At 46.1% G+C, this 27,474-nt stretch overlaps 1 protein-coding gene across 1 annotated transcript in view; it reads right to left on the reverse strand.

Moving 5' to 3' along the window:
• camk1da (calcium/calmodulin-dependent protein kinase 1Da) overlaps positions 1 to 26,779 on the reverse strand; it is a 361,859-nt gene extending 335,080 nt beyond the window's left edge. The window contains exon 1 of the mRNA XM_052033511.1: positions 26,294 to 26,779. Coding sequence (XP_051889471.1) covers positions 26,294 to 26,385 — 92 coding nt within the window. The 5' untranslated portion in view covers positions 26,386 to 26,779. The remainder of the gene's footprint in view (positions 1 to 26,293) is intronic.
• Between the last annotated feature and the right edge of the window lie 695 nt (positions 26,780 to 27,474).

A 27,474-nucleotide genomic window follows, 5' to 3' on the forward strand; every position in this document is an offset into this window, starting at 1 on the left:
GGGTGCCTGGAATGTGCTGCCAGGGGTGGTGATGGACACAAACACGATAAGGGCATTTAAAAGGCTCTTAGATTGGTACACGAATGTGCAGGGAATGGAGGGATATGGACATTATTTAGGCAGAGGGATTAGTTTAGCGAAGCATTTAATTATGTTTAATTAGCTCGGCACAACATAGAACATAACAGCACAGTACAGGCCCTTTGGCCCGCAACGTTGTGTCGACATTTTATCCTGCTCTAAGATCTATCTAATATCTAACCCTTCCTTCCCACATAGCACACCATTTCTCTATCATTCACGTGGCTATCTAACATCGTGGGCCAAAGGGCCTGTTCCTATAGTGTACTGTTCTATGTTCTATCTCCAATGAGAAAGAACTTAACCACATACCCTCGACGTTCAAAACATTAATTAACACTGCCGCATCCCCTCGCATTGATATCTCGAGGGTCACCAGCGAACAGAAATTCAAAAGGGTCAGCCACCAGAAGAGCATAGCTACAAGAGCAGGTCAGAGGTTGGGTATCCTACACTGATCGACTAACTTCCTGACAGTCCCACCAGCTACAAGACAAGTCAAGAGCGGGATGGAATACTGCCTGCTTGCTTGAATAAGAGCAGCTCCAACACTCAGGAAGTTCGACACAATTCAGGACAAAGCAGCCACCAGATTGGCACCTCACTCACCGCCCTCTGCATTCAGTCCTTTCACCACTAGTACACAGTGTGTACCAGCTAGAAAACGCATTACTGTTACTCACCTAGGCACCTCTGACAGCACCTCACAAACACACAACCTCTACCCCCAGGACCACCACCTACAGATCTCTCCTCTAAGCCACACAGAAATCACAGTTGGACACCATCATCCTCTGGGTCCAAATCCCCGAACTCCCTCTTCAAACACTTTCACCAGAAGGCCTACAGCAGTTCAAGGAGGCAGCTCACCACCACCTTCTCAAAGGTGACTAAAGATGGCCAAAGTGGTGAGAATTTCCTCCACGTCCTTCTGGAATTACCTCCTGAAATAGGTCAGCCAACTAAACCCACTGCCCAGGGAGTTACAGCCAAGGCTCAAACTACAAATCAGTGACTGTCTTTCCGTCAGACGTCATCAGTGTGAAATGGAACCTTGCCCTGACACCAAATAGAACAGCCCAATAAGAGGTTGAGTCAGAACAACATATGGCTCATTGTGGACATGGCCCAGCAGCTGACATTGACAGTCAGTTAGCTGGAAAGTATGCCCTGCATTTGTGAGCACTAAGTTGGTAAATTGGTTTATTATTGTCACATTGATTTCAGGAAGGGGTGAGTGGTGCACATGCTCCTGTCTACATCAACGGTGCTGAGGTTGAGAGGGTTGAGAGCTTCAAGTTCCTAGGAGTGAACATCACCAATAGCCTGTCCCGGTTCAACCACGTAGATGCCACGGCCGAGGAAGCTCACCAGCGCCTCTGCTTGCTCTGGAGGCTAAAGAAATTTGGCGTGTCCCCCTTAACACTCACCAACTTTTATCGATGCACCACAGAAAGCATCCTATCTGGATGCATCGCGGCTTGGCATGGCAACTGCTCTGCCCGGGACCGCAAGAAACTGCAGAAAGGTGTGGACACAGCCCAGCGCATCACAGAAACCAACCTCCCCTCCATGGACTCTGTCTACACTTCTCGCTGCCATGATAAAGCAGCCAACATAATCAAAGACCCCAACCACCCCAGACATTCTCTCTTCTCCCATCAGGCAGCAGATACAAAAGCCTGAAAGCACGTACCACCAGGGTCAAGGAGAGCTTCTATCCCGCTGTTATTAGTCTATTGAACAGTTCCCTAGAATGATAAGATGGACTCTTAACCTCACAATCTACCTCGTTATGACCTTGCACCTTATTGTCTGCCTGCACTGCACTGCACCTTCTCTGTAACTGTAACACTTTATTCTGCATTCTGTTATTGTTTTACCTTGTACTGCCTCAGTGCACCATGTAATGAATTGATCTGTACGAACGGTATGCAAGACAAGTTTTTAACTGTACCTCGGTACATGTGACAATAATAAACCAATTCCAATTCGCCAAGGTACAGAGAAAAACTTTGTTTTGCAAGCCATCCATTCAGACCATTTCATTACACAGTGCATCGAGGTTGTACAAAGGAAAACAATAACAGAATGCAGAATATAGTGTTACAGTTACAGAGAAAGTACAGTGCAGGCAGACAATAAGATGCAAGGCCACGACGAGGTAGATTGTGAGGTCAAAAGTCCATCTTATCGTACAAGAGGTCCATTCAATAGTTTTATAGCATCAGGATCACACAAGAGGGTGAGAGGGTGGTAATGGGCAAGCAAAGGGAAAATAAGATGGATGTGGAGGAGGTAAATCCCAGTAGATAGCCCCATCCCTCCACCCTCATTTTCCCCATAGCCCTAGCAACTGACTCTCTCTCACACCAATTAACCTACCAGCATGTCATTGGGATGTGGGAGATAGCCAGAACAGTGGAGAATGAGAGAAGTTGGTGAGCTTGAAGGACTTTCACTGTGAACGGTAGGGCCATGGTGAGTGGTGTAGAACAGAGAGACCAACGGGTACAGGTACATGGCTCCCTGAAAGTGGAGTCACAGATAGACAGGGTGGTGAAGAAGGCTTTTGGCACGCTAGCCTTCATCAGGTTGGGATGTTAAGTTGCAATTGCCCAAGACGTTGGTGAGGCTTCATTTGGAATAGTGTGTTCAATTTTGGTCACCCTGCTATAGGAAAGATTCATTAAGCTGGAAAGTGTGCAGAGAGGTTAATGAGGATGTTGCCAAGTCTCGAGGGACTGTGTTATGGAGAGAAGTTGAGCAAATTGGGACTTTTATCACTGAGGGGTGATCTTACAGAGGTGTATAAAATCATGAGGGGCATTGATAGGGTGAATGCACTCAGTCTTTTCCCCAGGATTGGGGAATCAAGAACTAGAAGGCATAGGTTTAAGGTGAGAGGGAAAGATTTGATAGGAACCTGAAGGGCAACTTTTTCCACCCAGAGAGTGGTCAGGATATGGAATGAGCTGCCAGAGGAAGTGGTTGAGGCAGGTACATTAACATTTAAAAGGTACTTGGACAGGTACATGGATAGGAAAGGTTTAGAGGGATATGGGTCAAACACAGGCAAATGGGACGAGCTTAGATGGGAATCTTGGTCGGCATGGACCAGTTGGGCCGAAGGGCCTGTTTCTGTACTATGTGACTCAATGATTCGTCTCAGGGAGCAGATGACCTACACTGAAAGGGGTGACTACAGAGGTAGGGGAGGGTCTGGTTATGGTGTTCCAAAATTTGATAGATTCTGGAAAGTTCCTGTGGATGAAAGGACAGTTAGTTTGATTCCACTAATTAAGAAAAGCAGGAGAGAGAAATCAGGGAACTATGGACCTTTCAGAGGTAGGGAAGATGCAGAGTCTAGAGTAAAGGATGTAATCACAGAACACCTTGAAACAAATCATAGGATTTGGCACAGTCAGCCTGGATTTATCAAAGAAAAATCATGCCTGACAAATTTGGCGAGGATGTGTCTTGATGAATAGTTAACAGGAAATCAGAGGATGTGGTATATTTGGATTTTTAGAAAGGTCCCACAAAGGAGTTTGGTCCACGGGGTTTGAGCACACGGAGACACAGGAGACTGCAGATGCTGGAATCTGGAGCAACAATCTGCTAGAGGAACTCAGCGGGTCAAGCAGCGTCTGTGGAGGGGAGAAGAATTGTCGACGTTTTGTATCGAGACACAAGTGGAGAGAGAAGACAGACAGTATAAAGCTTCAGATTCAGATTAGTTTATTGTCACATACACCAGGGTGCAATGAAATTCCTTGCTCGCGTGAAGCTCACAGAGTAAACAGTGTACATGGTAATGATAATTGTAACAATCAATACAGCTACAAGTGCAAAAACAGCAGAATGGTGCAAAGTACAGTGGTGTCCAATGAGAATGCAAAAACCAATAACGGGAGAGGTAGAATTAAGAGTCTGGCATCACCGGGAAGGGGATGTGAGCGAGGTGACTGGTTCAGAAGTCTGATAGCCGTGGGGAAGAAGCTGGTTCTTGAGTCTGGTTGTCTGGGCTTTCAAGGTCAAAGAGAAGGGAATCACAGAATTCCCATTGAAAGCGGAGGAGAACTTCTTCAAAGTTGGCACGCCTTGAAGAGACTTCACAGTGGAGTAGTAAAATAGAGACACAAGAGTCATAGAGTACTACAGCACAGAAACAGGCCCTTCGGCCCATCCAGTCCATGCCAACGTGATCTTCTGCCTTGTCCCATCTACCTGCACCCGGACCATATCCCTCCAAACCTCTCCCATCCACGTACCCATCCAAACTTCTCTTAAATGTTACAATTGAACCCGCACCTATCACTTCCGCTGGCAGCTCGTTCCACACTCGCACCACCCTCTGAGTGAAGAAGTTCCCCCTGAGATTCCCCTTAAATATTTCACCTTTCACCCTAAACCTATGTCCTCGAGTTCTAGTCTCACCCAACCTGAGGGGAAAAAGCCTGCATGCATTCACCCTATCTATGCCCCTCATAATTTTGTATACTCTATAAGATCTCCCGTCAATCTCCTGCACTCCAGGGAGTAAAGTCCTAACCTATTCAACCTGTCCCTATAACTCAGGTCCTCAAGTCCTGGCAACATTCTTGTAGATTTTCTCTGCACTCTTTCAAGCTTATTGATATCTTTCTTGTAGATAGGTGACCAGAATTCACACAATACTCCAAATTCTCACCAACATCTTGTACAACTTCAACATAATATCCCAAGTCCTGTACTCAATGCCCTGAATTGTGAAGGCCAAAGCGCCAAAAGCTCTCTTTACAACCCTATCTACCTGCGACACCACTTTCAAGGAACAATGAATCTGTGTTCCCAGGTCCCTTTGTTCTATTGCACACCTCAGAGCCCTGTGCAAGTCTTACCCTGGTTTGTCCTCCCAAAGTACGTCACCTCACACTTGTCTGCATTAAACTCCATCTGCCATTTTTCAGCCCATTTTCCTCGCTGGTCAAGATCACGCTGCAAGCTTTGATAGCCTTCCTCGTTGTCCACTACGCCCCCAATCTTGGTGACATCTGCAAATCTGTTGATCCAGATCATTAATGTGGATGATAAACAACAGGAGACCCGGCGCCGATCTTTGTGGCACACGACTAGACACAGGCCTCCAGTCAGAGACACGACCATCTACTACCGCTCTCCGGCATCTCCAGCTAAGCCAATATTGAATCCAATTGGCTACCTCATCCTGAATGCCAACTGACTTAACCTTCTGGGGCAGCCTCCCATGCGGGGCATTGTCAAAGTCCTTGCGGATGACTGCAAGATGCATTTGGAATTGGAGTACAATATACCGACATGGAATGAGAATTAGTTACCTGCCAGAAAGCAGAGAGTGGGATTAAACAGATCTATCTCAGGTTGGCAGACCGTGACTAATGGGGTTCCACAGGGATCGGTGGTTGGGCCCCAGAACAGAAAGACCTAGGAGTTCAGGTACATGCTTCCCCAAAAGTGGCATCACAGGTAGGCAGGGTGGTGAAGAAGGCGTTTGGAATGCTGGCTTTCATCAGTCAGGGCATTGAGTATGTTACATTGCAGTTGTACGAGACATTGGTGAGGCCACACTTGGAGTGTTGTGTTCAGTTTTGGTCACGCTGTTACATGAAAGATGTCATCAAGCTGGAAAGTGTGCAAAAAAGATCTATGAGGATGTTGACAGGGTTTGAGGGGCTGTGTTATAGGGAGAGGTTGGGCAGGCTCGTCGGTACAAGTGACAATAATAAACCAATTTAATTCATTGTTTAAGCGCAGGCGAATGATGGTGACCTTATAGAGGTGTATAAAATCATGAGCGGCATCGATAGGGTGAATGCACTGTCTTTATCCCAGGGTTGGGGAATCAATAACTAGAGGGCACAGGTTTAAGGTGAGAGGGGAGAGATTTAACAGGAATCCGAGGGGCAACTTTTTCACACAGTGAGTGGTACATATATGGAACGAACTGCCAGAAGGTGTGGTTGAGGGAGGTGCATTAACAACATATAAAAGGTACTTGGACAGTTACATGGATAGGAAAGGTTTAGAGGGATATGGTCCAAATGTGGGCAAATGGGACCAGCTTAGATGGGAATCTTGGTTGGCATGGATGAGTTGGGCTGAAGGGCCTGTTTCCGTGCTGTATGACTATGACTCTATTCACGATCTATATGAAAGATTCAGCCGAGGGAACCAAATATATTTCCAAGTTTGCCGATGAAACTAAATTAGATTCTACATCAATGGTGCTGAGGTCGAGAGGGTCGACAGCTTCAAGCTCCTGGGAGTGGACATCACCAACAGCCTGTCCTGGTCAAATCATGTAGATGCCACAGTCGAGAAAGCTCACCAGTGCCTCTACTTCCTCAGGAGGTTAAAGAAATTTGGTTTGTCCCCTTTGACTCTCACCAATTTTTACCGATGCACCATAGAAAGCATCCTATCTGGATGTATCACGGCTTGATATGGCAACTGCTCTGCCCAAGACTGCAAGAAGCCGCAGAGAGTTGTGGACACAGCCCAGAGCATCACGGACACTAGTCTCCCCTCCTTGGATTTTACCTCTCGTTGTCTTGGTGAAGCAGTCAGCATAATCAAAGACCCCACCCACCCGCGTCATTCTCTCTTCTCTCCTCTTCCATCGGGTAGAAGATACAGGAGCCTGAGGGCACGTACCACCAGACTTAAGGACAGCTTCTACCCCACTGTGATAAGACTATTGAACGGTTCCCTTTTTTCAATGAGATGGACTATGACCTCATGATCTACCTTGTTGTGACCTTGCACCTTATTGCACTGCACTTCCTCTGTAGCTGTGACACTTTACTCTGTACTGTTATTGTTTTTACCTGTACTACATCAATGCACTCTGTACTAACTCAATGTAACTGCACTGTGTAATGAATTGACCTGTACAATCAGTTTGTAAGACAAGTTTTTCACTGTACCTCGGTACAAGTGACAATAATAAACCAAAACCAATACCAATACCAAGAACACAGAGAAGATTCAAGTGGATTTAGACAGGCTGAGTAAGTGGGAGAGAAGGCGGCAGATAGAATATAACATGGAAAATGTGGATTTATTCACTCTGGTGTTCAAAAATAGAAATACTGTGTATTGTTAATGGTCAGAGATTGAATAGTATTGAGGAGAGGAACCTCGGTGTCCCGGTACACTGAGAACCAATCGCCAGGTTTGACAAGTGGTTAGGAAGATGAGTGCAATTAAAATTATAAAAAATCTGAAATAAAAACGCAGGAAATACTCAGCAGGTCAGGCAGCATCTGTGGAAAGGGAAACAAGAGTTAAGGTTTCGATCAGAGACTCTTTATCAGGACAGAGAAAGAGGGGGAACAGAAAAGCAATCTGAAGCTGCAGAGCTGGAAGTGGGAGGAATGGGCTGGGCAGATGAAATACCTGTGATAGGGCAAGACCAAGCCAAATGGGTTAATCACCCTCTATCTGCCCCATTTGACCGGGTCTGCAAGTTCTTACATAAGACCCATTCCAGGACCCGCAGTCCTCCCCTTTACAGTGGTTACTTCACTAGACTAACAAGGGCAATGATTCAGTGAGAAGAGTTTAAATCCAACCACGGCAAATTAGCAAGTCTGAAATTATGATGATGCCGATAATAATGGACATAACGGTCCAAGAATGTCATAAAAACCCATCTGGTTCACTGATGTCCTTCAGGGAGCCTAATCCGCCGTCCTTACTCAGTCATGCCTATGTGCAACCTCAGACCCACAGATCTGGATCTTCACTGCCTCCAAAATGGCCCAGAAAGATCCCAAAACAAAATCAAAGTCATGGCTAATAGAATAAGATACCAGATAGCAAAGTAACAGATTAGCAAGGATATTTGTTTCAAATAGTGATAACTACTCCAGTAAATTGCTAAGAATGCAGAGAAAAATCACCATGGAAACAGCCACCATAAACACAAATGGAGATCCACAAGAAATTAGCAAATACCAGTAATGACACAGGAAAGAGGCCACGGGTCCATCTGACCCATACCAAATCGCAGGGATCAATCCTATTGGTCCCACTTCCCTGGACCCCAAAACTAATTCTTTCACACACATGGCTTCTTAATACCATTAATCCAAACTAAGGGGTGATTTACAGCAGCCAATTAACCCACCGGTGCATCTTTGGGACGTGGGAAGTAAACGGAGAATCTGGGGAAAACCCATGTAGTCACATCGAGACCCAGAGTCGGCACCACAGGTCAGGTTGAACCTGGGTCCCTGGAGCTGTGAGGCAGCAGCACTAACTGCTGCAACATTACGGTGCTACGTCAAACTGGAGGTGATTGCCACATCAAAGGTTCACAATTTGCAGCTGCAGAAATCCTTAAAACAAGTGGTTACTCAATGGGACATGAGATTTAAACACGGAGCACATTTCAGGTCCGAATCAAGATCCACATCGCTGTGCATTCAGGATCCGGAAAAATTCTCGACAGACGGCACCAAACACCTTAAGAGGGGAGGTATAGGGAGCAGAAGGCATGGCTGTCAATAGCAGAGGGATAGAAATTAGGGGTGAACAAGAGAATTGAGAGCCAAAGGGTGTGGATGCTTGGGGATGGTATAGGGATAACGGAGACAGGCAGCAGCCAGACCACCAAAGGATTTCAAAAGTCGATGAGACCGCACTTGGACTATTGCGTTCAGTTTTGGTCGCCCTGCGATAGGAAAGATGCCATTGAGTTGGAGAGAATCCAGTGATGACCTGCCCATGTCCTCTGCTCCCCTCCCCCATCCATTATTCCATGGTTCACTGCCCTCTCCTACCGGATTCCTCCTTCTCCAGCCCTCGGCCTCTTCTACCTATCACCTCTCGGCTTATTACATCTTCTCCCCCCTCCCCCACCCACCTACCTTCCCCCTCTCACCTGGACTCACCTGTCTGCATGTGCTCCTCCCCCTCTCCCAACCATCTTATTCTGGCTTCTGCCCTCTTCCTTTCCAGTCCTGATGAAGGGTCTCGACCTGAAACGTTGACTGTTTATTTCCCTCCATGGATGCTGCCTGACCTGCTGAGTTCCTCCAGCACTTTTTGTGTATTGATCCAGATACATCCAGCATTTGCAGAACTTCTTGTATCTCTCTTTACAAGGATGTTGCCAGGACTCAAGGGCTTATGTTATTGAGAGAGGTTGACCAGGTTACGACATTTTTTTCTTGGAGCGTAGGAGACTGAGGGGTGATTTTATAGAGGTGTATAATATCATGAGGGGCATAGATAGGGTGAATGCACATAGTCTTTTTCCCAGGGTTGGGGAATCAAGAACTAGAGGGCATAGGTTTAAGGTGAGATGGGAGAGATTTAATAGGAACCTGAGGAGCAACTTTTTCCACACAGAGGGTGGTCAGTATATGGAACGAGCTGTCAGAGGAGGTGGTCGAGGCAGGTACATTAACAACATTTAAAAGACAGTTGGACAGGTACATGGATAGGAAAGACTTAAGAGGGATATGGATCAAATGCAGGCAAATGGGACCAGCTGAGATGGGCATCTTGGTCGGCATGGATGAGTTGGGCCGAAGGGCCTGTTTCTGTGCTGTATGACATTGACTCTGTCGAGACCAGCTGGGAAAATGGGCTGAAAAATGGCAGATGGAATTTAATGCAGACAAGTGTGAGGTGATGTCCTTTGGGAGGACAAACCAGGGTAATACTTGCACAGTGAATGGTAGGGCTCTGAGGTGTGCGGTAGAACAAAGGGACCTGGGTATACAGAGCCATAGTTCCTTGAAAGTGGCGTCACAGCTAGATAGGGTCACAAAAAGAGCTTCTGGCACCTTGGCCTTCATAGATCAGGGCATTGAGTACAGGACTCGGGATGTTATGCTGAAGTTGTACGAGACATTGGTGAGGCCAAATTTGGAGTATTGTGTGCAGTTCTGATCACCTACCTACAGGAAAGATATCAATAAGCTTGAAAGAGTGCAGAGAAAATTTACAAGGATGTTGCCAGGACTTGAGGACCTGAGTTCTAGGGAAAGGTTGAATAGGTTAGGACTTTATTCCCTGGAGCACAAGAGAATGAGGGGAGATCTTATAGAGGTATACAAAATTATGAGGGGTATAGATAGGGTGAATGCATGCAGGCTTTTTCCCCTAAAGTTGGGTGAGACTAGAACTAAAGGACATAGGTTCAGGGTGAAAGGTGAAATATTTAAGGGGAATCTGAGGGGGAACTTCTTCACCTTGTGAAGAATAAGAGGATGACTAGAGTGAGGGGAGGACCAATCAGGGATAAAAGAGGAAACGTACCTGGAGTCAGAAGAGGTAGGGGAGGTCTCTAAAGAATACTTTGCTTCAGTATTCACCAGAGAGAGAGACCTTGACGTTTGTGAGGATGACGTACGACAGACTGATATGCTAGGGCATGAAAAACATTAGGATAGATAAGCCACCGAGGCCAGATGGGATATATATCCAAGGTTTTACGGGAAGCGAGGGAAGAGATTGCTGCGCATTTGGCGATGATCTTTGCCTCCTCACTGGCCACAGGAGTAGTGCCAGATGATTGGAGGGTGGTAAATGTTGTTCCTTTGTTTAAGAACAGAAGTAGGGATAACCCTGGAAATTACAGACCAGTGAGTCTTACTTCAGTGCTGGGAAAATTACTGGATAAGATTCTTAGAGACAGGATTTGTGGGCATTTAAAGAAGCATAGGCTGATTATGGACAGACAGCATGGCTTTGTGAGGGGCAGGTCGTGCCTCACAAGCCTGATTGAATTCTTTGAGGATGTGACAAAGCACATTGACGAAGGTAGAGCAGTGGATGTGGTGTACATGGATTTTAGTAAGGCGTTTGATAAGGTTCCTCATGGAAGGCTTATTCAGAAAGTCAGGAGACATGGTCTCCAGGGAAACTTGGCTGTGTGATTCAGAATTGGCTCACCCATAGAAGGCAGAGGGTGGTGGTAGATGGAGCGTATTCTGCCTGGAGGTCGGTGACCAGTGGTGTTCCGCAGGGATCTGTTCTGGGACCCCTGCTCTGTGTGATTTTTATAAATGACTTGGATGAGGATGTGGAAGGGTGGGTTAGTAAGTTTGCAGATGATACAAAGGTTGGTGGTGTTGTGGATAGGGTAGAAGGTTGCTGTAGATTACAACAGGATCTTGATAGAATGCAGAGCTGGGCTGAGAAGTGTCAAATGGAGTTCAACCCGGATAAGTGTGAAGTGATACACTTCAGGAGATCAAATTCAAAGGCAGAATACAAGGTTAATGGCAGGACTCTTAGCAGTGTGGAGGAACAGAGGGATCTTGGGGTCCACGTCCATGGATCCCTCAAGGTTGCCATGCAGGTCGATAGGGTTGTTAGGAAGGCGTATGGAGTGTTGGCCGTCATTAGTCAGGGTATTGAGTTCAAAAGCCGCGAGATGATGTTGCAGCTCCATGGAATCCTGGTCAGACCACACTTGAAGTATTGTGTTCAGTTCTGGTTGCCTCATCATAGAAAGGGTGGAAGCTTTAGAGAGGGTGCAGAGGAGATTTACCAGGATGCTGCCTGGATTGGAGAGCATGTCTTATGAGGATAGGTTGAGCGAGCTAGGGCTTTTCTCTTTGGAGAGGAGGAGGATGAGAGGTGATTTGATAGAGGTGTACAAGATGATAAGAGGCATAGATCAAGTGGACAGTTATAGAGACTTTTTTCCCAGGGCGACAATGGCTAACACGAGGGGACATAATTTTAAGGTGATTGGAAGAAGGTATAAGCGGGATGTCAGGGGTAGGTTTTTTTTTACACAGAGAGCGGTGGTGTGTGGAACACACTGCCGGCAGAGGTTGTGGGGCAGATACATTAGAGACATTTAAGAGACTCTTAGATAGACACATGAATGATAGAAACATAGGGGGCTATGTGGGAGGGGTTGGGTAGATCTTAGAGCAGGATAAATTGTCGGCACAACATTGTGGGCCAAAGGGCCTGTACTGTGTTGTAGTGTTCTATGTTCTATGTTCACTCAGAGGGTGGTGTGAGTGTGGAACGAGCTGCCAGCGGAAGTGGTGGATGCGGGTTCAATTGTAACATTTAAGAGGTTTGGATAGGTCCATGGATGGGAGGGGTTTGGAGGGAGATGGTGCAGGCGCAGGTAGATGGGACTAGGCAGAAGATAAGGCCAGCATGGACTAGATGGGTCGAAGGGCCTGTTTCTGTGCTGTAGTGCTCTAGGACTTTGATGGCACACTCACTGAAGAATGAAGAGTTAAGTAAATTTGCAACCAAACCAAATTTCACCAGCATCCCTGGATTATAGGTATGCTTGGGTTATTGATCAGTGCTCTGTTACAACTCCAGAGATACGTCATGGGGTCAAAGTTCTTTACAAGTTGTGTTGTTTTCACATTGCTGGGGCTTCAGACCACTCTGTTGACCAAGGGATACTTGCTTTTCCTTGGAGATGCCCTGTTAACATGAGGAACTGATCACAGTTTCCTGCTGAGACAAGGTTCATTGCAGCAGAGGACAAGCCACTGGTACAAGATGATGATGCAGGGGTCGGTGGTTAAATTACAAACTTCTACAGATGTACTATTGAAAGTATCCTGGCAGGTGGCATCATGGTCTGGTATGGCGATTCAAATGTGCAGGATCGTGCCCAATACATCACAGGCACATCCCTCCCCACCATCGGGAGTATCTACAGGAGGCGCTGCCTCAAGAAGGCAACATCCATCATCAAAGATCCCCACCATCCGGGCCATGCCATCTTCTCACAGCTCCCATCGGGCAGGAGGTACAGCAGCCTGAAGTCCCACACCACCGGGTTCAGGAACAGCTACTTCCCTTCAACCATTCGGTTCTTGAACCAACCAGCACGACCCTAATCACTGCCTCAATATAGCAACACTGTCACCACTTTGCACTACAATGGACTTGGTAGGTTTTTTTGTTCTAATTCTGTTCTTTCTTGTAAAAATTGTGTGTAACTTACATTTAGGTTTTTCTTGTAAATGCTGCTTATCTGATGCTCTGTGCCTGTGATGCTGCTGCAAGTAAGTTTTTCATTGCACCTGTGCACACATGGACTTGCGCATCTGACGATAAATTCGACTTTGACTTTGAAATTACGGGACTTTTGGCCAGGGCGTCCACCAAGGCAGCTGGGAATGTAAGTAAGCTGGGAATGAAAGGCAGTAGCTCCAGTAAAGGTGACCACAAAACTACGGGACTTGCACTGTTATAAGACTCTTGTACGGACCTCTTATACGATAAAGATGAACTCTTGATCTCCCAATCTACCTCATCGTGCCCCTTGCACTTTATTTGTCTTCCTGCACTGCACTTTCCCTGTAAATGTAACACTATATTCTGTTTTTTCCCCCTTTTGTACTACCTCGATGTACTTATGTATGGAATGATTTGTCCGGATGGCATGCAGACAAAAGCTTTTCACTGTATCATGGTACGTGTGACAATAATAAAGCAATTACCTGGTTCACTAATTCCTTCAGGGAAGGAAATCTGCCTTCATTACTCAGTCTGGCCTGTATGCACTGTGGTTGACTCTAAACTGCGCTCTGATATGGTCCAGTGATCCACGAGGGTCAATAATGAGGAAAAAACTCAGCCAAATCGCTCTGCCTTCCGATATTAGTGCAATAATGTTGTACCCATGCACTGCACTGAACCCTGGGCTGAGTTGGCCAATCAAGGCCTTATTGAGAGTGGTCGACTCTGTCACGAGAGAGAGAGAAGTGGCTGGTACATGCAACATGTCCATGCTTCAAAAGGTGCTGAACAATTGGACAAAGACACAAGGAACAGCCACAAGACTAGGCCATTCGGCCCCTCATACCTGCTCCACCATTTAATAAGATCATTGGCTGATCTTTTACCTTGGCACTACTTTCCTGCACCCTCCATCCAAAAAATCTATCGATCTCTCTCTCTTACAAATACAGCCCTCTGGGGCAGATTCACCATTTTCACTCTATCTCTGCACATGTGACACGGTAGTCTAGTGGCTAGCATGATGCTGTTACAGCGCCAGCGACCTGGGTCCAATTCCGGCTGCTGTCTGTAAGCAGTTTGTACGTTCTCCCCGTGTCTGCGTGGGTTTCCTCCGGGTGCTCCGGTTTCCTCCCACATTCCAAACACGTACAGGTTAGGAAGTTGTGGTCATGCTACGTTGGCGCCGGAAGCGTGGCGACACTTGCGGGCTGCCCCCCAGAACACTCTACGCAAAATAGATGCATTTTACTGTGTGTTTCGATGTACATGTGACTAATAAAGATATCTTAAGATCTTAAACCAATTCTAATCTCACCAACTCTTGGTTTCACTTTGCACCACTGTTGTTTTGCATTCATCGCTGTGTTTACATATACCATGTACACTGTTTACTCTGTGACCTTCACGTGAGCAATGAATTTCATTGCACCCTGGTGTACGTGACAATAAATTAATCTGAATCCAAATGTGGGAAGTGAAAGTTTAAGAAGGTGCTGTTACTCATAGGCAACTCTCTCTCCTTCCTTTAAAACTGCCAGGTTTAATTAGCACAGAGACAAACTCCAGTCTCCACACTGGAGTCTACCCAGTAGTGATGGGTTCAGGGCCCCGCTGTCCTGATAAAACACTCAGGCCTTGGTACTTTAACCAAGTGCTCAATGACATTGGGAATGACACTGCGGCACAGCTGGTAGGGCCGCTGCCTCGCAGCCCCAGCATCCCAGGTTCAATCCCGACCTCCGGCGCTGACTATTGTGGAGTTTGCACATTCTCCCTGTAACCGTGTGGGTTTCCTCTGGGCGCTCCAGTTTCCTCCCACATCCCAAAAACGTGCGGGTTAGTAGGTTAGTTGCCCACTGTAAATTGCCCCTGGTGTGTGGTTGAGGGGGAGAATCTGGGGGGAGTTGATGGCTAAAATAATGGATGGTTGATGGTTGGAATGGACTCGATGGGCCGAAGGGCCTGTTTCTGTGCTCTATGTTACTCGGTTAGACATCTTTCTTACTCTATGGATGGAGTGCAGTGTAGATTTACCAGAATGATACGGACTCCAAGGATTAAATTACAAAGAGAGATTCCACAAATTAGAGTGGTATTCCCTGGAATTTTGATAGATAAAGGGTGATCTGACCAAAGGTGAGGGGTAGATGTGGAATGTGGGAGGAATAAAATGGGAGTGATGCAAGGGGTGTTGATGGTCAGCATGTATGTGATGGGCTGAAGGGACTGATTCCATCCTGCACGACTCCCTGATGTTACATGACCCCCCTTGTTCTTGTTCCTCAAACAGATTAACAGCATGTCTGAGATTGTCGCGTCCACAGAGATGGTCAGGTGTGAAAAAGCTTCGTTAGGCGGGGGTCAGGTTTGGATGGGACACAATCGGATCAACTTCAGGTCCAGTTTTAATCTGCTACTCGAAAAGACCTCCACGAGCCAAGTGACAGAAACACTGTGGATTAATTGTTTGCTGGAGCAGGGAGTGGATCAACAGATGACAAATGGTACACAGCACAGAACAAATGCAGTCGGCTCACCTCAAATCACAAGGTCCTATCGATTGGTTTGAGTGCATACCTTGTTTGCCGAGAAAGTTTGGTATTAGAATCTCAACGTAGAGAAACTTTCAATATTGTGGATGTCAGATACAAGTAGACATTGATGAAGGCTTTTGACACACTGGCCTTTGCTAGTCAAGGCATTGAGTATGGAAGGTAGGACATCATGTTGCTGTTGTACAATAGTGAGGCCATTTTGGTCACCTTGTTATAGGAAAGACACTATTAAGCTGGAAAGAGTGCAAGAACTTTATTCCTTGGTGCTTAGGAGACTGAGGGGTGACCTTATAGAGGTGTATAAAATCATGAGGGGCAGAGACAGGGTGAATGCACACTTTTCCCCCCAGAGTAGGGGAGTCTAAAAACAGAGGGCAGGTTTAAGGTGAGTGGGGAAAGATTTAAAGGGGACGTGAGGGGCAACTTATTCACCCAAAAGGTGATGTGTATGTGGAATGAGCTGCCAGAGGAAGTGGTTGAGGCGGGTACAATATCAACATTTAAAAGGCATTTGGACAGGTACATGGTAAGAAAGGTTCAGAGGGATATGAGCCAAAAGCAGACAAATGGGACTCACTTAGATGGGCAACTTGGTCAGCATGGAGGAGTTGGGCTGAAGGGCCTGCTTCTGTACAGAAGCAGGCAGGAGGTACAGAAGCCTGAAGTCCCACACCACCGGGTTCAGGAACAGTTACTTGTCTTTAACCATCAGGTTCTTGAACCGACCTGCACAACCCTAACCCTACCTCAGCAACGGGACACTACGGACCACCTCTTGCAGTGCCCGTGGACTTGTCTCTGAATGTGTCTTTTTTTTTCCTCTCTCTTCACTTTCTTATATGATTTGTATATAATTTATATTCTGTATGGTGTTTGTACCTACGTGCCTGTGATGCTGCTGCAAGAAAGTTTCTCATTGTACCTGTACCTCACCGTACTTATGCCCATGGCAATAAATTCCACTTGACTTGACACTATGATTCTATACTTAGTTACTTAATACCATTGGTCTTTGAGCTCAATCCAAAGAGACCCTCCTTTCCTGATAAGTGTACTTTTACTCCTTTACTGTCTACAGTACTGATCTCAGTATTTAAGGAAATATGTTCATATGTTGGAAACCATCAGAGAAGGTTTTGTTGGACTAATATTTGGAACGGGCAGGTTGTCTTATCAAGAGAGATTGGACAGGCTGGGCTTGTATCTGCTGGACTTTGGAAGAGCGAGAGGGGACTTGATTGATAAGATGCTGAGATCGTAACGGAGAGGATGTGGTTTAGACAAGTTGGGTGAGTGGACAAGTACATGAAAGGTGCAGTTTAATGTGGATAGATGCGATGTTACTTGGACTGGTTCCAGAAACAGAGAGACAGATTACCATTTGAGTGGTGGTAGACTGGGAAATGGGAAGGAGCAGTGAGACCCAGGTGTGCTTGTTCGCCGGTCACAGAAAGCAAGCGTTCAGGTGCAGAAAGCACATAGGAAGGCAAATAGTATATTGGCCTTTGCAAGATGGTTTGAGCAAGGATGGCTTGCTGCAACTGGACAGGGCTTCGGTGAGATTCCATCTGGAGTTGTGCATACAGTTTAGGTCTCCCTGTCTGAAGAAGGGAGTGCAATCAAGGTTTACTAGACCGATTCCTGGGATGAGAGGTCTGACATACAAGGAGGAATTGGGTCAGTTCTGCCTAGACTCATTGGTATTGGTATTGGTTTATTATTGTCACTTGTACAGAGGCAGGGTGAAAAACTTGTCTTGCATACCGATCATACAGGTCAATTCATTACACAGTGCAGTTACGTCAAGTTAGTACAGAGTGCATTGATGTAGTACAGGTAAAAACACGAACAGTACAGAGTAAAGTGTCACAGCTACAGAGAAAGTGCAGTGCATTAAGGTGCAAGGCCACAACAAGGTAGATCGTGAGGTCACAGTCCATCTCATCGTATAAGGGAACCATTCAATAGTCTTATAACAGTGGGATAGAAGCTGTCCTTAAGTCTAGTGGTACGTGCCCTCAGGCTCCTGTATCTTCTACCCAGTGGAAGAGGAGAGAAGAGAGGATGACCCGGGTGGGTGGGGTCTTTGATTATGCTGGCTGCTTCACCAAGGAGGGGAGGCTAGAGTACAGAACAATGGAAGGAGATCTCATAGAAACGTATAAACTTCCAACAGGACCAGAAAGACTAGAAACAGGGAGGACATTCCCAGTGGCTGCAGGATCCAGAACGAGGAGTCATAGTGTCAATATACAGGGGATGACACTTAACAGAGCATCACACGGTACCACACCGGACAGGCCATTCAGCCCACGATGTTGTGCCAATTTTGCTGCCAATTTATACTAAATGTCCTCCTACTGTGTATCATCCAACAGAACATAGAACAGTACATGAAACTGAGATCAGGAGATATTTCTTCATCCAGAGTATTGGGAACTTGCGGAATTCTTTTCCAGTGACGGCTGTGGAGACGAAGTCATTAAGAGGTAGATATAATTCTCAATGCCAAAGGGATCAACCACGATCAGGTCCAGCATACAACGGCTCTGTACGAGCTGCAAGGTGGGGAGAGGACCCACACCAGTTTATTTACGGGCAAAGCTGGTATTATTGCTCACCCGTAATCATCCTTGAACCAAGTTACACGCTGGGTCACTCTCCTTGCTCTGGAGTTGCAGATAGACCATATTAAAGGACAGGACTGAAGTGATTCATTTGGAGCCGGGGGTAACTATAGCAACATGTTAGGGTTGTCCAGCACATTCCAACGAAGAGCCATGAAACCCCGATGTACAGTATTTGTGGGAGGGCTTCAACTGAAGGAGAAAAGGTGGAAAATTGAGTCTGGGACAAGTGCAAGGGAAAAAATAGAGGTAAATATTTCTATCATAAGAAATTGCATTTATGGAGCACTTTCAACATAGTAAATCTTCCTGTGGTACATCTCAGGAGGGCAATCAAAGTATCACTGAGAAGATGCATGATATGTGACCAAAAACCTTGGTTGAAAAGCTCAGGTTTGGGGAGTGTCTTAAAGAAGCAAACTGCGACGGGGAAGTGGAGAGGACTAGGGAGGAAATCTGGAGCTCAGCGGACAGGCAGTTGAAGGCAGTGTCGCCAACAACAAAGCAATTAAAACTTCAGATGAATAAGCACCCGGAATGGGAGGAACTCAGGAGATCTTGGACTGGAAGAGATCAGAAAGAGAGGGGTGGAGGGGGAGAGACAAGAGGGTGAAATAACAAGACAATGGAGGGAGTTGAACTCTAGGGTGAAGACGTTGCAGTTCGAGGTGTGCCAGACTGCTTGCCAGCGAGTACGGAGGTGATGGGTGAACAGGACACGGCGCCAGTTGGAACAGGAACCTTTGATGAGCTCAAAACATTACAGAAGACGGAACGAAAGCAAGTCAGGTCAACAAATGGCAGCTTTGTGATGCAGTGTGCAGATAGAAGATTGAAGAGCAACCAACAGCAGGAAGCTTGTGAACAACAAGAGACCTTCAGGCAGTGTGCCGAATGTAGTCACAGCAAAGTCTTAGGAGGCATCAGAGAAGGATGGATGGTGAAGGATGGTGGACTGACACAGTTAACGACAAACGTGAAGGAAATCTTTCACCACGGATCTACTTGAACTTTTGAAGGAATCAGGATTAACTGGGGAAAGAAGAACAAGAAGGGACAATTAGTAAAAGTGGAGAGAGTGGGGAAACTAGCTTGGAGGTTTGTATGTACGTCCAACTTTTGAACTTAATAACTATTACGAGAGCTCCTTCGCATGTATGGGTGCCCATAAGTCGGGCATTCATAACCCAGGGACAGCCTGTAAATTGCAACAGGCACTGCAGTGTAGCGGTTAGCGCGACGCTTTACAGCATCAGTGACCCAGGTTCGATTCCGGCCGCTGTCTGTAAGGAGTTTGTACGTTCTCCCCGTGTCTGCGTGGGTTTCCTCCGGGCACTCCGGCTTCCTCCCACATTCCGAAGGCGTACGGGTTAGGAAGTTGTGGGCGTGCTACGTTGGCGCCGGAAGCGTGGCGGCACTTGCGGGCTGCCCCCAGAACACTCTGCGCAAAGGATGCATTTCACTGTGTGTTTTGACGTACATGTGACTAGTAAAGAAATCTTATAAATCTGAATTCTCACAAAATGCACCAAAAATCTCTTATTTCTCAATTAAACCACAAGCTGTCAGCGGTACACATCTCATTGCTACTTGAAAATTAGAGATTTAAGACAAGGAGTTTCAAAACTGCTATAAACTGTGGGATTTGGTTACACAGTTAGAAAATTAAATTGTAGCCTCTGATTCCTTTAATATGCGTTTAGGAACAACTTAACTTTCTGCTAACTTCTCGTTTCATTCTTGCTACACATGGCTGCCTTTGGTGTTCAATCAGTATGCCAGATACAGATGGTGGGCCGAAGGACCTGTTTTGAGCTGTATGGTTTTGAAAGTGGACGAGTATTGTTACTTCAAGAACATCTAGATATCTGAAGATTTTCCACTGATAAAATAAAATCCTGCCTCTCGTCTCACTGCCCGAATGTATTGACTCACAAATATACAAAAGGCATAGACAGGGTAGACAGTCAAAGCCATTTTCTCATGGAAGAGGTATCAAAAACGAGGACTTAGGTTTAAGATGAGAGGAAGGAGTTTTAAAGGAGATCTGAGGGACAAGTGTTTTTTTTAAACACAGAGAGTGGTTGATATCTGGAACACCCTGCCAGAGGAGGTGGTGGAGTCAGATACAATTGCTGCGTTTAAGAGGCATTTAGACAGTCACTTAAATAAGCAAGTGGGATTAGTGTAGGTGGGCAACAAGGTCGGCATAGATACGATGGGCTTAGGGGCCTGTTTCTGTACAACTCTGTGACAACAGTTAACGAATAATTAAGAATTCCAACAAAATGCAGCAGGCGCACTCTGTAGTGTGGAAGTCGACAATGCAATCAGCTCCACAGTTTGTTATAGCCGCAATACACTTGGTATCGTTTGCATTACTTGCTCACTTTCTAGAATTAACAAGTTGCACTTACGTAGCACCTTTATCATCGTCTCACAGGAGCATTATCAGACGACAAACTGGCACCGAGCTAAGAACAGATCAAAGCAGGGACAAAGCTGCCTCAGGAAAGCAGCCAACATAATCAAAGACCCCACCCCGGACATTCTCTCTTCTCCCCCCTCCCATCGGGCAGGAAATACAAAAGCCTGAAAGCACGTACCACCAGGCTCAAGAACAGCTTCTAGTCCGCTGTTATAAGACTATTGGACAGTCCCCTAGTATGATAAGATGGACTCTTGACCTCACAATCTACCTCATGATGGCCTTGCACCTTATTGTCTGCATGCACTGCACTTTCTCTGTAACTGTAACACTTTATTCTGCATTGTTATTGTTTTCCCTTGTACTACCTCAATGTACTGATGTGATGAAATGATCTGTATGGATGGCATGCAAAACAAAGTTTTTCACTGTACCTTGCTACACGCAAGGCAAGCACGGCAGTGTAGCAGTTAGCGTAACGCTATTACAGCGCCAGTGACCTGGGTTCAATTCTGGCCACTGTCTGTAAGGAGTTTGTACGTTCTCCCCATGTCCGCGAGGGTTTCCTCCGGGTGCTTCGGTTTCCTCCCACATTCCAAAGACGTACGGGTTAGGAAGTTGTGGGCATGCTATGTTGGCGCCGGAAGCGTGGCGACACTTGCGGGCTGCCCCCAGAACACTCTACGCAAAGGATGCATCTCACTGTGTGTTTCGATGTACATGTGACTAATAAAGAGATCTTATGTGACAATAATAAACCAATTTACCAAGACCTCAGATCATATGATGCCTTAAAGGAGGTTTTGGGTCAAGGACAGTCACCTGCTCCCATCCTGATCTTAAGCAGTACAACATGGTAGCATAGTGGTTAAGTTATGGGATTGGCAGCCAGAGTTCGGACCAAACCCAGAAGTAAGAGTTCAAATCCCACCACAGTAATTAGGGGATTTAAATTAAAATAAGCCAATTTGAAATAAATGCTGAACTCAGTAAAGGTGATTGCAAAGAACCAGAGTGTTGCAAAAACCCAACTGGTTCATTAACATCTGCTGTCCTTACCAAAACGAGTACCCTGAGACCCCATCCAAACAAGAGTTGGTGACTTTACAGATAGAGATGATTGAAAGAAAGTTAAATTTAGTTTACGCAAATGTAGGACGATAGTTTAGGGTTCTTCTGCCACTGGAGAGGGAGGGGCAGGGTCAGGCAAGGAAGCCGCTCAAATGTTGTAAATGAGTGGCATTGGTGCTGTGTTTTTTTATATATAAAAAGGTAACACTAAGAATTGAACTGTACATGAATGTAAAGTTTTGAACAGTTTTTATTATTGTATATAGTTTCTTTTATTATGAATAAAGTTTATTTTGTTTTAATAAAAAAAATGTACTCTGAAGAGGTCAGGAAGCAACTGTGCAGAGAAACAGAATTAATGTCTCAGGTCAAAGACCTGAAGAGTTATTCTTAGGAGACATTCCATTGAGCAATTAGTCTAAACCATTTCCCCAATTATCAAATCAGTGTTTGCACAGAATCATAATTAGGGGATTTGGCAGGAGCAGGATTCACAACTAGAGAAATGTTTGGTGCTTAAAGTACAGGAAACTTGGAATTTCTTGGAAAAAATCAAAGCTTCCAAAATACAATGGAAATTTCTTATCTCAACGCAACAACAGATGATATGGGCCAAACGCAAGCAAATGGGACTAACTCAGTTAGGCAACTTGGTCGACAAAGACAAGTTGGGCCAAAGGGCCTGTTTCCGCGCTGTATAACTCTATAATTCTAACTTGCATCAGGAGCAGTGATCAGCTCTCTCAGCCAATAAATCCTTCATCCATCTCCACACACGAGTATGACTCCAAGTACCACGAACAAGCATCAACGTGCTTGCCTCGAGGAGCCATGTCCCTCTCCGTCAGGGAAGTACTCTGGGTAGGGGTGGAGTAAGAGCTGGCAGGTGATAGGTGGAAAAGGGCTGAAGAAGATGGAGTCTGGTCTGATTCTGATGGAATTTTCCTAGCATCCGACACCATTCCCACTCCCCCCCCCCCTTTATACTGCCTACCTCCCTTTCAACCCAGATGAAGGGTCTCGACCCAAAACGTCAACTGTCCACTTCCCTCCGCAGATGCTGCCTGACCCGCTGAGTTCCTCCAGCATTTTGTGTGTTGCTCCAGATTCCAGCATCTGCCGTCTGATGTGTCTCTGTCATCACTTTGACTCGGTTTTTCTTGTTCTATTATTATAGTCTGGCCTGTTGGGCAGATCCCATAGCCTCACCAGACACAGAAGGATAATCTGACTAACTGCTACATGAACTCATTTGGTCTCGCTTTATCAAAGATATTCCATGCGTTCCACCGATTCCCCACCCCAATCCTCTCTGCATCTGAAAACTAACATGTCTTCTTCTTTCCCAGCTCTGGTGAAGGGTCCCGGACCTGCAGCATAACTGTTTCTCTCTCCACAGATGCTGCCTGACCTGCTGAGTGTTTCCAGCATGTCCTGTTCTATCCCAACAAGCACTGGCTGTAGAACATTTGGGGATATCCAGAAAGTATCATGACAGGGGCTATTGAAACGCAGGTCTCTTTATTTCCAACTGAAAGCCGAGCAGTACGACACAAGGTGAGGGAAGGATTTGTCACTCAGTATAACATCAGACAATCCACTTTAAAGAGATCCAGTGATCACCAGCTGCTCGTGGTTTTATAAAGCTCACTTCAGCTTTACAAGGTCACTGCTCACAGTTCTTTCAGATACAACTTCCTAGGAAGAGAATTCCAAAGATCCAATACTAAAGGAAATAGGGACAGTTTATACCAAAGGACACCTTCTATCCCACGGTGATAAGACTATTGAATGGCTCCCTTATACGATGAGATGGACTCTTGACCTCACAATCTACCTTGTTATGACCTTGCACCTTATTGTCTACCTGCAATGCACTTCCTCTGTAGCTGTGACACTTTACTCTGTATTCTGTTATCGTTTTTACCTTGTACTACCTCAATACACTCTGTACTAACTCAATGTATCTGCACTGTGTAATGAATTGATCTGTACGAACGGTATGCAAGACAAGTTTTTCACTGTACCTCGTTACATGTGACAATAATAAACCAATACCAAATAAAAACAGAAAAACTAATTGGAGATAGTCGGGCAGCATCAGTAGAGAAAGAAATAGAGCTAATGTTTCGGGGCAATGGCCATTTATCAGAATAGGACTAAAAGACCTACTGTATAACACTTCAAACACTGCAGTATACAGTATATAAATAAATCATACCGAAAGCGTGCCAGTGTCTTTACTTTCTCAGGAGGTTAAGGAGGTTCAGCTTGCCATCGAACACTCTAACAAATGTCTACAGATGTACTGCTGAAAGTATCCTGACTGGTTGCATCTCGGTCTGGTACAGCAATTCAAATGCGCAGGAACGCAAGAGGCCACAGAGAGTAGTGGACTCTGCCCAATACATCACGAGCACATCCCTCCCCACCATCGGTAGTATCTACAGGAGGCGCTGCCTCAAGAAGGCAACATCCATCATCAAAGATCCCCACCATCTGGGCCATGCCATCTTCTCGCAGCTCCCATCGGGCAGGAGGTACAGAAGCCTGAAGTCCCACACCGCCAGGTTCAGGAACAGCTACTTCCCTTCAACCATTCGGTTCTTGAACCAACCGGCACAACCCTAATCACTACATCAGTATAGCAACACTGTCACCACTTTGCATTACAATGGACTTTGCTTTTTTGGTTCTAATTGTGTTCTTTCTTGTATAATTGCGTATAATTTATGTTTAATTTTTCTTGTAAATGCTGCTGATCTGATGCTCTGTGCCTGTGATGCTGCTGCAAGTAAGTTTTTCATTGCACCAACTAAACTAATGGACTTGTGCATCTGACAATAAACTCGACTTGAATTGCTCTTGAATATGAATTGAGTAAAAAAAACAAACATTTGCATTTTTATAGCACTTTTCACATCCCGATGTCACAAATCTCTCCCCCACCAATGAGGTTCCTTCGACGTGCAGCCATCGTTACAGCATAGCAAACACAGCCACCACTTTGTGCACAGTAAGCTCCCATAAACAGCACTGTTGCAACACCAACATAATCGGCTTGTGCTGCTGCTCGAGGATTACCCAGGAACCTGCTGGACGAGGAAACACCTGATGGAGGGTTATAAAATTATGAAGAGGCATGGACAGGATGGAGTCAGAACCTTTTTACCCGGGATGGAGTTGTCAAATACTAGTGGACATGCACTTAAGGTGAGAGGGGTAAAGTTGAAAGGAGATGTGCAGGGCAAGATTTTTTACACAGAGTGGTGGATGTCTAAAACGTACGGCCAGCGGTGGGGGTGGAGGCAGATACGATAGAAGCATTTAAGATGCTCTTACGTAGGCACATGGATGTGCAGAGAATGGAGGAATACGGACATTGTGGAGACAGATGGGATTCGTTTAGTTAGGCATTTAATTACTAGCTTAATTAGTTCAGCACAACATCATGGGCCAAAGGACCTGTTCCTGTGCTGTACTGTTCTATGCGCAGGGTAAGTTTTTTTTACACAGAGTGGTGGGTGCATGTAATGCACTGCCAGGGGTGGTGGTGGAGGCAGATACGATTAAGAGGCTGTTAGGCACATGAATACACAGGGAATGGGGGGGATGTGGGTCATGTGCAGGCAGGTAGGCGTAGTTTAACTGGGCACTGTGTTTGGTGCAGACATGGTGAGCTGAGATCCTGTTCCTGTGTTCTAAGCAGGTGACACCCAAGGGGTGGGGGTGGGGGGGTTCACTGCATCTGAGAGGCAATTCAACCCACCCTACGTACCACACTGGAGCCTGGACTTGTGACTCAGTAAGGTCAGAAAGTTCAGAGAACATCACAGGCCCTTTAAGAGGGGGGGTTGAAGAGGAGCTGGTCGTAAACCATCGAACTCACCGGATGCGGATGTTACTGTGTTCATGGCCAAACCACAGCACACGTGGTAAGCACCCAGACAATTTAGTTCCAGTGTTTCACTCTCTAAATGTGCCTGCCTTGCTTTAAGGCCGACAGCCAGCTTCACCGCAGTAGGCTGCAGAGGCAAAACTGCAGCCCTGGTCTCCAGTCCAACCGCAGGGCGACCGGTGAAACTCCCCACCTGACCCGACTGTCTGCAGACGACCCCCACCGCATCCCAGTGCACGCTCAGGTTAACGCAAGCCCCGTTACATGCACAGTCCCCCGCGGACAAGTTAATAACACCACCAACATCAACCCAGGACAGATCAACAGCCGGCTATCAATGATACCCACAGCTCAGTGGGGAACCCCTCATCCCCCACTCCTGAAGGCATTTCAACCTCGAGTGGCCACAACGTGAGACTCAGTGGGGAACTTTAAGCGCAAAATTGCATATTTTTAAAAATCCTGATTCCCTGGTAGCCACGTTGATCCCATCTCAAGCATCAAACTGGGCTGCAAACCTGTCTCCACACGGCGAGGGAGGACAGATTAAGCCGTCCCACTTTATGCACGATGCTCTCAATAAATCAATGAGCGTTGATTTTGCTTTAAATAAAATAAAATCTGTTTGCTTAGAGCTACTTACGTTCCCAGAATCTCCTTGAATTCGAAAACCTTCTTAATATCGTCCGCTTGCTTTTTCCAGGACATACTATCCTCCTCGTTTTCCCGGGCCATTGCAGAGAATTCTCCCTCGCCCCAAATGCAAGCCCACCAGCAGGAAGAAATTGATAGAAATGCTTTGGAACCGTAGGCAGGGAGGCAGCCTGTCTGCTTTAGCAGACACTTCCTGGAGTCTACAAACTGTCAGTGTCTCGATATTAATTATTTCCCCTGTCGACGCCTCTTAATTTCTCTTCTTTGAAGAGTCTTGTGAATTCTGTAACTGAACCAACAGCAGAATAAAGCGAGAGGCAAGGGTAGGTCAGTGTTCGCTCATTTGGCAGACAGGAGGTGGGCTGTAAACTGGGAGGGGGTTCTTGGTGGGGGAGACTTGCTATCCCGGAGTAACAGAGCAAGGCGGAGGGAGAGCTGGTTGCTCGCTTGCTTTCAGCCTGGGTGAAGCTCTCCGCTCTAACAGCACTGCCTCTGTGCTGCCTGACGCTAATTCGCATTGCGCCAAACAACTCATAAGGCGAGCGTCCGCGCCAGCCCATGCGATGAAGCGAAAATGCTTCAGTCACTGATACATGCTGACATGTTGCTCCACTTCCCGCCTGTGCCCCAGAACTGGAGGTTTTACACACACACACACCTCTTCTCCCTCTCCTTCACAGTATTTGGATTCATTATTAAACCATACTTTCTTCTTCAAACTCAAATCAACACACTGCGTCTCTCCAGAGTCAGCAAGAGACCCTTCTAACTTCTTCCCCGGCGTTATTTTCACCCGTTCACCTGGTGGGGAAGATGTCCAGAGTGGGTAATCAGGAAAGGCGATTTTTCCCAAAGATGGGGGTCTGTAAGGGGGGAGGGGGCATAGACTGAAGGATTAGAGGGTTATTGGTTTATTACTGTCACATGTACTGAGATACAATGAAAAGCTTTTGTTTACGTGCCATCCAGACATCATTCTGTACATAAGTACATCCAAGTATTTCAAAAGGAAAAAAAATCAGAATATAGTGTTACAGAGAAAGTGCAGTGCAGGCAGACAATAAGGTGCAAGGGCCACGACCAGGTAGACTGAGAGATCTAGTATAAAATGTCCGTTCAGGAGTCTTACAACAGCGGGATAGAAGCCGTCCTTGAGCCTGGTGGTACGTG

The sequence above is a fragment of the Pristis pectinata genome, chromosome 19 (assembly GCF_009764475.1).
Source record: "Pristis pectinata isolate sPriPec2 chromosome 19, sPriPec2.1.pri, whole genome shotgun sequence".
NCBI lineage: Eukaryota > Metazoa > Chordata > Chondrichthyes > Rhinopristiformes > Pristidae > Pristis > Pristis pectinata.